The sequence below is a fragment of the Micromesistius poutassou genome (assembly GCF_964030765.1).
Source record: "Micromesistius poutassou genome assembly, chromosome: 12".
Taxonomy (NCBI): Eukaryota; Metazoa; Chordata; class Actinopteri; order Gadiformes; family Gadidae; genus Micromesistius; species Micromesistius poutassou.
Genome location: NC_140282.1, coordinates 3,105,439 through 3,116,922, shown reverse-complemented (window position 1 = coordinate 3,116,922; position 11,484 = coordinate 3,105,439). Strand labels below are relative to the sequence as shown.

General features: G+C 50.6%; 2 protein-coding genes across 2 annotated transcripts in view; one reads left to right on the top strand and one right to left on the bottom strand.

The window, feature by feature from the left end:
• The first annotated feature begins 234 nt into the window (after window positions 1-234).
• Window positions 235-4,692, top strand: tm2d3 (TM2 domain containing 3). The gene is made up of 6 exons (XM_084476019.1): window positions 235-425; window positions 795-899; window positions 986-1,146; window positions 1,510-1,684; window positions 1,989-2,064; window positions 3,227-4,692. Exons 1-6 carry the CDS (start codon window positions 323-325, stop codon window positions 3,390-3,392), a joined length of 786 nt encoding a protein of 261 aa, XP_084332145.1. The 5' UTR covers window positions 235-322; the 3' UTR covers window positions 3,393-4,692.
• Window positions 4,693-6,802: 2,110 nt separating this feature from the next.
• The window catches only part of larp6a (La ribonucleoprotein 6, translational regulator a), a gene marked incomplete at its 5' end in the record, with an annotated part of 5,919 nt that continues 1,237 nt past the window's right edge, over window positions 6,803-11,484 (bottom strand). Inside the window, 2 exons of the mRNA XM_084476018.1 lie at window positions 6,803-8,736; window positions 10,576-10,774. Coding sequence (XP_084332144.1) covers window positions 7,618-8,736; window positions 10,576-10,774 — 1,318 coding nt within the window. The 3' untranslated portion in view covers window positions 6,803-7,617. The remainder of the gene's footprint in view (window positions 8,737-10,575; window positions 10,775-11,484) is intronic.

Sequence of the window (11,484 nt, the reverse complement as noted above, 5' to 3'; positions counted from 1 at the left end):
AAAGACCAAAGGTATATTTCCCTGCTGTGTCAAGTAAGCTGAACAGAATCGCAAAGCCACTCGAGTTTTTTTTTATTTTTATGATCACTCAAAAGAACGTATATTTTATATTTTATTTTATTGACAAAATAATGTATGCCAACCACGTGGGCGAGGTTAACCCGGATGACGAATTCGTGCTGGGCGTTGTTAACCGGGAGGACGACGTCGCGCTGGGCGTGGTTAACCAGGAGGACGGAGTCGTGCTGGGCGTGGTTAACCAGGAGGACGAGGAACCTCTGACATCAAGCTAGCTGCCTGTGATGCTAAGCTAACAACAACAATGGGCGCCACCTGTCAGTGGAGACCGGACCGAGGGCGATGCCTGAGGTCCCACGGCATCATTCTGCTCCTGTTGACGGACGTCTTACTGCAATGCGTCAGCGGTAGGTTTAATCCGGACAGATCAGACCCAATGAGACAGGATGTAGCCACCGATGCTAGCGCTAGCTGCTTGGCGTTGCGGGGTTTCTGCTCCTCACCTAACAATAGAAAACATGTAAATATGAGATAACAATGTTGTGTTTATGGCTGTCAATTAGTTACATCCCGACCATCTGTAGCGGGCTACACGAGCTTCTAACCCCAACCATGTGTTTACTGTGATGTATGATTGTTGTGGTGATGGTGGGACCATCATGTTCTCCTTTGCTGGTCTCTTCCAGGGTATCTGAGCTCTCCATGTTCTCTCCTTGCTGGTCTCTTCCAGGGTATCTGAGCTCTCCTCATGTTCTCTCCTTGCTGGTCTCTTCCAGGGTATCTGAGCTCTCCTCATGTCGGCCATGAACCTCCACCCTCCCCCCGAGGAGCCCAGCATGGGCCGGTCATCAGTAGCCCGGTCATCCCTGCGGCCGTATCCGGTATACCACACTACACTACAATATACTACTTTACTGAGGACTGATACGGGGAGATGGTGACGCTGTTTGTCGTCCTGTCACTGCAGCTCTGCCCAGGAACGAGGAGGGCTCCACGGCCGAGTGCCCGAGCGCAGGCCAGTGCAACCGGCTCCCGTCCAGCTGTGTCTACTGCCATTTCCACCACAACTGCACCTACGGCCGGCCGACCGCCTTCACCTGCAAGCCCAAGAGGGGCGTGCACTGCCTGGTGAGTCTCCAGGGGATAGAGCCCAGCTGGACACAATGTGACCGAACTCTCTATGAGACCGGATGAGATTAAGTATTACTTGATTCATCCCAAGGGGAATTATTGTGCAGCAGTTACAGCGCAAATGTATAGAGTGCAAAAATGCAAATATACAATACATGAGTAAAATAGTGAAACAGCAGTAAGGTAACCATATGTACAGCCAGGAAGGTGAATGCTAGGTATCATGAATAAAAGTGTAAACTAGAAACTAACGTGTAATATCCATTGTGAGAGAGACTGATTCCAAACAAACAATTCTAACCATTCTAACAGTTGTAACCTGATGATTATGTTTTTGTTGTTGTTGTTGCTGTTTTCCAGGCCGAGTCAGGGCAGCAGCAGGCCAACTTCTCTCTGTCGGTGCCCTGTCAGTTCTGCTGGCAGCTGCAGCCCTCCCAGTACACCTGCTCCAACTCCACCGACTGCATGACCGTGTCCTGCCCGCGGCGCCGCTACAACGCCACCTGCGAAGTGCACGACCATGTGCACTGTCTAGGTTCGTGACCACGTGCACTGTTTAGTTGCACGACCATGTGCACTGTTAAGGTACATGACCATGTGCACTGTTTAGGCACGTGACCACGTGCACTGTTTAGGTACATGACCACGTGCACTGTTTAGGTGCCCAACCACGTGCACTGTTTAGTTACGCAGCTGTTGGGACATCTTGTGCTTTTATTTACTTGGTTAAAAGTAACCCCAAAGCCTGACTTTAATGATTCAGTTTCCTCTACCCACCACAAAGGATCCTTTTTGTGAGGCAGTGTTGTTGCTGTCATTAATTACCTTTCACCCTGCAGGCAGAAGACGTTTCAATAAACGGTTATTCTGCAACTGGACCGGAGGATACAAATGGTCAACGGCTTTGGCTCTCAGGTGAGTTATCTTCCTCACTCATCTTCCTCAGTAACAACTGACTAATGATGCATTTAAAGTAGGGCTGTGCGATATGGACAAAATCTTTTATCACGATATGGGTAATTTCATGTAACAATATATATCACCATATAGTTAATTCTATGAAACAAATTATATTGTATATATATTGTATAATATTATGTTATATTATATTATATACCCATATTGACCACATATGCCTCATAACTACTTGACTGAAGACCTTCTTTTAATAAACTTTTTAATAATCCTATCAACTAAATACAAATGAAAGGCACTTTCTCTTTTCTCCATTTATTTTGAAATGACACAAATAAGGTCACAAATTAGGGAAACAAAATAAGGGATATTTAACATATAGAAAATGAAGTAAAAACACTGTTTCAAGTCTCCAAAATCTCCAATAGTGCAGCAAATAAACAAATATGAATCGCACAGCCCTAATTTAAAGTATAACAGAGTGCCATTTTGTATTGTAATATACACTGATTGCTCAATTATGGAGCTAGATAATGTGATTATGATTGATAATAGCCCAATTAGATTATTGTAAATGCACAAAGAAAGTGTAATCAACAAAAGAAGAACGACAGAGGTCACCCCAGATCATAAAGAGGACTACATTAACTTGATGACACTCATGTATTCCCGGTCCACAAGACAGTATTCACCAAGTAAGAGCGGGCGGCATGTGGCTCAGGAGGTAGTTGGCTGGTAACAGGAGGGTTGCTAGTTCGATCCAGGCTCCTCCTACCGTGTGTCGACGTGTCCATGAGCAAGACGCCTCACCCTGACTGCTCCCGACAAGCTGGCTGTCACCTTGCATGGCTGACACCGCCGTCAGTGTGTGAATGAATGGGTGATTGGTTAATGTTCTGGGCCAGGGGAATCGGGGAGTGAATATATTGCTCGTTCCCAGAGTGACTTGCTGAGCAAATTCAAATTGTGCTCTCGCGAGAACTTTCAGGGTATGAGTGTGAGGCAGGAAAAATTTTTTTTTTCTATTTTCTAATTTTCTATCTATCTATTGTAAAGCGCTTTGAGTGGCCACTGGTTATAGATGCACTGTATAAATGCAGTCCATTTACCATTCACAGGATATCGTTTGTCTCCGCCCCTCTCCCTCCTCTTGTCTCCGCAGCATCACTCTGGGCGGGTTTGGCGCGGACCGCTTCTACCTGGGCCAGTGGAGGGAGGGGCTGGGGAAGCTGTTCAGCTTCGGGGGTTTGGGCATCTGGACCCTGATCGACGTGCTGCTCATAGGGGTGGGCTACGTGGGGCCCGCCGACGGCTCCCTCTACATCTAAGACCCCCGGCCGCCCCCCTGAGCAGACCGTACCGGGTGGTGCTCCTCCTCCTCCACCACCACCGCCACCACTCCCCATAAGCCAAGATCCAACCCCGGTCCAATCAGCACGTCGAGCCCAGCCAAACCCCCCACCCCCCCTTCGCAGCAGAGCCCATCTGCCGGCAGGCAGAGCATGTTATCCTGCCTCACTACCAGGAGGCACTACCCACACGCCTGTCAGATCAATCCTAATCATCCACCACTCCACGCCTCCTGTCAAGCCTGTGTGGAGGAACTGTGCTCGGAGGTGTGGACCTGATAATTATGTTTACAAGTGGCTCGGAGGAGGAGGCGGCACCGTGTTCCAGTCACTTCGGCTTATTTCTTTCTTTGTGTGAACACGCCGGCGTCTAGGTGAGCTGAGTTTAGTGAGGCTGACGAGAGGTGTTGGATGGGAATGGTTTCCCGTGGACGACTCAACTTCCTGTCACCTAGGACCCCCACTTCCCCCCCCCCCCCCCGCGGTGCGGCTCCTTACCCACATGCGTGACGCATCAGGTTTTAAGTGGTAACCATGGTTCCTGCATGTCTATGGCAACGCCGGAGACAACGGGAAGGCCTGACCGTATGACAAAGGCAGGAGGAGGGGACAGGATGGGAGACCGCAGGGGGGCCGCTTGCACATACCTGCAGCCACACTAATGGTTCTGTTACGTCCCACTGACTATAGTGGGGGGAGACACGTTCAGTTTGGTGGAATAGGTGGCGTTCAAATTGTATATCGCAATATTCAGGAGAAAGCCATCAGCCAAAACCTGGCCATCAGCAGCTGGGTTTACTTGATAACATCACGATGAATGACAGGTTGAAGAACTCATTCCACCCTCACCGGTCACTGCTACGCTGACACTGAAACCTGGAGGCAACCCAGAGATTAGATTAATTATATAGTGATACACAGTGATATATTATCACAGTGGCTGCAACATACATGTTACAACAATAATCGCCACATATTTTGCTCCAGGTCTGACTGTGAATATTGTATGCTTTTCTCATATTAGGAAAAAATAAATGGCCACAATTAGTTTCCCATTTATTCTTCTTTATTCTATTCTATTGTTTGTTGATCTGTTCATTTCCTTTATTCTACTATGATGTTACCGTTGCCATTGCTGACATTCAACTGTTGCGATAAACTGCTTTTATTGGCCTGCTGTGTTTGTATATAAGTCCTCCTGTTGTATTTCGTTGGCACACTGTAGATTACAGTAAAAGTAAATAATAATCTAAAAATAAAATGGTGTACTGTCATCAAACCATTAAGAGAAGTTGTGTGTGGAAGTTTAACTAGATCAGCATGAGCCCTTGGTTATACACCTAAGTAGGTGATAACTGCTTACCCTTTAGCTTGGCTCTCTCCTCTCAGTACTATACTATCTTTTCTAGTTGTAATAGAGCCTTGTTGTATTTCACATAGGCAAGCAGTGTTGCTAGACCGCCAATTATGGAGCGCATGTGCAGAGACTGAGTCAACAGGCCTGAGAAGCACAGGCCCTTTGGCCCCCTGTCTACACAAACCCAGAGGCAAGGCCACGCAGGCTGTGATCCGCTGGGGTCTATAGGGTGGCCTGTATGGGAGACTAGGGCCTCGCCAGTGTGTGTCCACATGTATAAGACTCACAACAAACGGCTGAGGCAGCTGAGAGTGTGTTTGTTTTCGATGTGCCATGGGTCAGGAATTTGAAGGCTCAGGGCCACAGCGTTTACCAAAACGAAAAGGCCAGTATTTCAGGTCCTGCTAATGACGAAGAACTGCATGGATATTATCTTTAAACCTGCTTCAACATTAGATGAGCGTTTTCCACCACTCACCTCAGCAGGGCTCCGATAGAGTAGTATTCTGTCTGAGCTGGGCTCCGATAGAGTAGTATTCTCTTTGAGCTGGGCTCTGATAGAGTAGTATTGTTTGAGCTGGGCTCTGATAGAGTAGTATTCTGTCTGAGCTGGGCTCTGATAGAGTAGTATTCTGTTTGAGCTGGGCTCTGATAGAGTAGTATTCTCTTTGAGCTGGGCTCTGATAGAGTAGTATTCTGTCTGAGCTGGGCTCTGAAAGTAGTATTCTGTTTTAGCTGGGCTCTGATAGAGTAGAAGTCTGTTTGAGCTGGGCTCTGATAGAGTAGTATTGCTTGAGTTGGGGCCTGTGAGTGCTCTGTGAAGTCTGAACAACACAATGCATCTCCAGCCTCTCCGGCCCCATTTAGCAGTGAACAAGCGTTCTACCGCACATGGCTTCTGCCCTGTTACGCAATTCAGAGCGGGAGAGAACAACAATAGTAAATGTTGCAATTTCCTTTTGGGTTGTTAGATGTGTCAACAAATCCCATTGGCTGAAGAATGGGGGGGGCGGGGGACTTTTCTACAATTCCCTGGTGCCTCAGAGGCGACACACCCAACGCAAATCTTACCACTGACTGATGCAAGAATTTGGCAAAGGTTCTAATTGGGTTATGTGGGGGGTAGGGGTTGGGAGGCCAGTTACAGAGCTGTGTTGTTTTACTGACTACTCCCACTACCCCGTCTACAACCCAAGATCATGCCTCGCTCGTGATCCTCAAGTCATCTTCAGCGTCATGAAAAGACTCAATAGGCTACTTAAAACTTTGACTTGATGAAGGATACCAATATCATGTCCTTGATATCATAATCTCCTGTCATCTGCCTCTCTGCTTAATGATACCTTCACAAAGTCTGCGCTTGGGAAGATGGCTGACGAATGAATAATGGAGATAGCTGTGGGGCTTTGTGATGCCGGGAAGGATTCTAGCCCTTTGCCTTCATGTTGTATTTTAAAAGTAGAATAGGATGAATAGGACCCCTAGCTGGAGCAAGGTGAGCAGATGGGTAATTAGTAATTGGGTTGTAATTAGAGCAATGAACAAAAGCCTTCTTTGTTCTGGTCTTACTACATGGCCCACTCGGACCATAGTAGAGCCAAAGGCACTGGCCTCTTCAAAGTAGAGGGTTCGTCACATTAATAGCATGCAATCACACCCCCTGAAACAAACACTGGAATCGTTCTACAGGCTTTAGGACCTTTTACGAGAAGACACGAAGCAGATGAAGTGGCGCATGGCGAAACACAGCCTCCCATCTGTGGAGTCAAGACGTTATGGCACACGATGGAACCCAGCCAGCACCGCTCTGCATGTGTGGAGGCTTGTTCAGCACTGCTACAGAGATGTCCACAGTACAGCTAGTGTTCCCCAGTTAAACAAACATCTTTACGACGCCGCTTTAGATTAAACCTGAACCGCTCTACGCCAGGAGCAGTTTCAAATCAAATGCAGTCAAGCCGGCATTTTTAGTGATTTATTGTACAATATGAAATGCACTGTACAATCCCAGTTGCACTGTCAAGGCAAGGAACATAACAGAATCCACTCCCTCGGACCAGAGCATCCCACAAACGCCACTAACAGTCCTACTGATAGAAACCGTTTAGATATAAAGTGGGACCTGCAAATAATCATATTTATCAGGGCCAGACCTGTTCACCCACATCTCTCCACCCCCTCCCATTTGGGGAAGCTTAAAGTTCCCTGCGACTGGCAAAAATTTGCAGATGGACAAATTTAAATTAAATGATTCGACCCTGGATAGTAGGGGAGGTTCGGCCTCTTATTTTCAGACACGTACAAATGACACAAAAAAAGAAAAACGTTGTGGCGACATCAGGTCCATTCACGACGACACCATTTAAATACCATTCGCCAGTCAGTTTCACCATTTTCTCACAAGCGCTTACGAACACACACAAAGACACTTTAAATAAAAGATTTGTAGAGATCATCCTCCCAGCCCATGTCAAATGAGATCAAAGTTAATGGCGGTGACCAGAACCACGACAGTGTTTGAGAAAAGTAAAAACTTCACAAATGAAGGGATTCTTTCCCTTCGACAAAATTTACAATCAACTCAAAGCCGTTAATCAACAGGCAGTCACCATGTAAACTAAAGTGGTATAAAAATATAACTGAGGCAAAAACTAAAAAGGTTCCACAAAAGAAAAAAATATATATACACATCCATCTACAAAGTCATTCAAAACGCAGGGGGGGGGGGGGGGGGGGGGGGGGTTGGGGGGGGCGCTAACGACACGGCCGAAGACTGGGACATGCAGTCCAATGCACCGTTAGTATCCTAGCAACAAGGGACATGGCGGCGGCAGGGCAGCCCGCGCGCTAGGTCTGAGTGGTGACGCTCCTACCCCGCTCGCCCAGCCCGTCGAGGTGGAAGCCCCGGGTGCCGTCGGGCCCGCGGGGCAGCCGGGTCACCCCCGGCGGCAGCCCGTCCGCGTTCTGCATCTTGCGGCCCAGCATGGGGCTGCCCACCGGGCTGCTCTCCTGGGACGCCACCTGCCTACGCCGCTGCACCCAGGGGCTTCCCGACGGCGTGAGGCTGCTGTCGGACGAGTAGTCGGCCCAGCGGCGCCCGGCCTCGGGGCTCAGCCGGCCCTCGCTGACCAGCGGGGACTTGCCCGCCTTGCGCTGGGGGCAGGGGCTGGCGCGGGGGCTGGACCAGGGGCTGTTCCTGGGGGACACGGCCGGGCTGAGGTGGTTGTTCTGGAAGCTGATGCAGGCGGCGGTGGTGGGGCTGAGCTTGTTGCAGGAGCGGGACTTGCGGGCCAGCCGGGGCGAGGTGGGGTTGCTCTCCGTCTCCGAGGAGCTGGCGGCCGAGTCCTCGCCGTGGTACTGCAGCTCCCGCACCCGGCTGTTCAGCGAGCGGCTCTTGCGCAGGCCGCCGCAGACCTCCTCGCGGGGCCGGTCCTTGGGCACCTTCTTCTTGGGCGGCTTGGTCCCGATCAGGATCACCTTCATCCCCAGGGTGCCCGCCGTGCCTCCGTCCTCGCCGCCGCCGGCCACCTCGTTGGCCGCCACCGCCGCCTCCACCTCCTCGAACTCCACGATGGCGCACTCCTCGCTGCCCAGCTGGGCGTAGCGCCCACTCAGCCGCTTCAGATCCGCCGGCAGGTCCTTCCCGGGCTTCAGCACGCGGACCGAGGCGATGGCGCCGTACGCCCCGAAGGCCTTCAGCAGCAGCTTCATCAGCTGCTCCTGCTGGACGGGCGCCGCCACCCCCCCCACCACCACGCCGCCGTCCCCGGGCCCCTTCAGGGCCGCCAGCTCGGGCCAGCTCTGCAGGTCGCTGAGCAGCAGCATGCGGCTGGGCAGCGACTCGCTGGCGAACACCGGCACCACCGACTGGCGCCGCACCTTGCGGCCCTCGTCGTTGAGCTCCAGTGCCGTCGAGTGTCTCAGCGCGTAGGCCGTGGTCCGCCAGTCGCGGGTCAGGTGCTTCACCTGGAACACAGACACGGTGAGAAGGCTTCAACACAACGGCTTGGACCAATGTAGGCCACAGGTTTTTTTTTTTTTTGTACTTTGCCCCAAAAGGTTGATCCATTTACGTTTAGCAGATGCTTTTATCCAAAGCGACTTACAAGAAGTACGTTTGTCAGAAGAAAGAGAAACAACAATATAGCGCTGTCGGTAGAGTAAGGATGTTCATAGAACCAAGTGTCAAGCACTCAGAATTGTGAGGTTAACCCATTCCCCGTATATGACAAAGATAGCAAGGGTAAGATGCTACACGACGCTAAGCACTATTATTTAAGTGCCAGGACGTACAACATACAATAAGTGTGTACATCAAGTGCCAGTACGTACAACATACAATAAGAAGAGGTGGGCGTAAGAGGGGTGAGGGCTATGCAGAGTCTAGTGGCGCATTTCCACTGGCGGTTCCGCTTCGGACCCAGCATGCCTCAGCCAAGTATTGAGGTTGCGGTATAGCCCAGCTCAGTTACGGCTTGCGTTTCCACCGCCGCCACCCTTATGGTAGGGCGGGGTTTAAGCCGGACGGCGATAGCCACGGCAGCTACGTAAGCATCGTAATCTCATAGCAGCCCGACACAGTGTAGCCTGCTAATAAATCCAAGGAAAAAGAAGAACGCTCACAATGAACAAAGAGCAAGCAACAATGTAGGATGTCCAAGAAGGACGGCAAACTTTTGCGCGGCATTTTCTTCAATAAACAAAGCTTTCGCCGTTGTCCAGAAATACCTTGCGGGTACTGTGTTTGTTTGTTATCGACCAATCGACCGATCAATCATCGTCGACCAATCAACGGACGGCGTGTGTAGCTCAAACTTGCCGGGACCCTTTCAGGCGTCTCAGTACCTCAACGGAGTAGTACTGTGAGACAAGTACGGCTCAATATGGCTCAGTCTGGGTCACGCCCACTTTTAACAGTGGAAACGCGACCTGTGCCGCCCCTTTCATTGTGAGTCTTTCTAGAACCTGTGTCTCTGCCAGTCCTTTACCGGATAAGTCTTACCTATTGAGCACATGAATGCATCACGCTCCCTCAGGACTCCTAATGTCCTGATTTTGCCGGTATGATTTAGTGGCCTGTGCGGGGTATGTAGGATGAGGTAATGCCGGAGTGAGAGGGAGCACTTTTGTATGCATGTGCGTGTTTCAGTGGCACAAAGCTTTCTAGTGCTAATGTACTTCAGCATTCCTTTGTGTTCGATGGAACCCCTTGAAAACAAATTGGTCCATCTCAGTCACCCATCAACAACCACCTGAACAGACAGAGTAACGCACTAAAGGACCTTCTTCTTCCAAACGAGTACTTCAGTTTTGTGTTCACTTTTACGAGTTTTAGTTCTAAAATGTAAAATCAACAAACAAAACAGCAAACCTCACTGCAGCTCTCAGCCTCTGCTAAAGCTTCCATCGTGGATCCATCTCCCTGATAACCAGCCAGACTAAAAACAATTCACCGCCAAAGGTTTGATGCGACACTTGCAACATTGCCTTCGCAACGTGCTGTCAGAACGACGATTGAATGAAAGAAGAACTGATCACGCATAGAGGGAGAACCTCGATGCATACGCACGTCCACATTCTGACGGATAACACGTCACCCTTCAGCGTGCGCCACAGACTTCAGTCTTCCTTCCCGATCGATTAACGCTCACAGGAAACAAACAAACAACACTAACGCAAAAAACGGGAAGCTTCAGAGTGTGCACATGCGACTTCCTACGCGACTGTTGTTCCTCCTTCTCCTCCTCCTCCTCCTGACCCGCTCTGACCGGCGTGTGGCGTCGTGTACCGGTAGTGATCTCTCACCTTCTTAAAGGAGGTGAGCAGCTTGACGCTGACGAACCCCATCTTGTTGCGCCGGATGTGTTTGAGCAGAAAGGCGTCGTGCTCCAGGTTGTCGTCCGACAGGTAGTGCTCTATCTGGGCCACCAGCTTCTGGATCAGCTCCTGGTCCGGGGGCTGCCAGCTGTCCTCCTCCAGCTCCCCGCCGCTCGTGCCCGCTCCGCTGGGGTGCGTGCGTGAGGAAGGGATTATAGTTGCATTACATTGTATTAACAGCTCACTGTGAAGCCACAGCCGACCACGAGCCAAGACCCCCCCCGTGCCGCTCAAACATGCCGGTTTCATGAATGCAAAACGAGACTGGATCTTAAAAGGCGCTGGCAGACTCGCCCTGCCTGTTAATGGCATGAATGAGCAGCGACGTGAGAACGACGGACGACCACAGGAGTCGTCCTGGTAACATGAGGGCCGCATCGTGAGGCCACAAACATGTGACGACGGGTTACATGCCTACAGTAGTTCATGCGAGGGCTCCGGTTTGGCATTCATACAGACCGGCTGGACGCCTTCAGAGAGCTTTTGCACCAGGAGGCCAGCGCAGAATACAGAATTGAGGTCTGATGAGGGATAGTCGAAGGATGACTCATCCCATACCCCCAACACACACACACACACACACACACACACACACACACACACACACACACACACACACACACACACACACACAGCGGCAAACCCAAAGCGTGCTCCACAAGAATGCGCGGCTGTTCGTCACCCACACAACTCAAAACATCAGCCCGCCTGCCCGGTGTGAAGGCGGTTCATCCGGAGCGCTAACAGGTTGGACTCCGCGTAATGTGAGAAACGCTGAGAGCGAAACGGCCCGGTTAAGCACGCTCTACCCTCCCATGCGATGGCTTTGACGAGTGC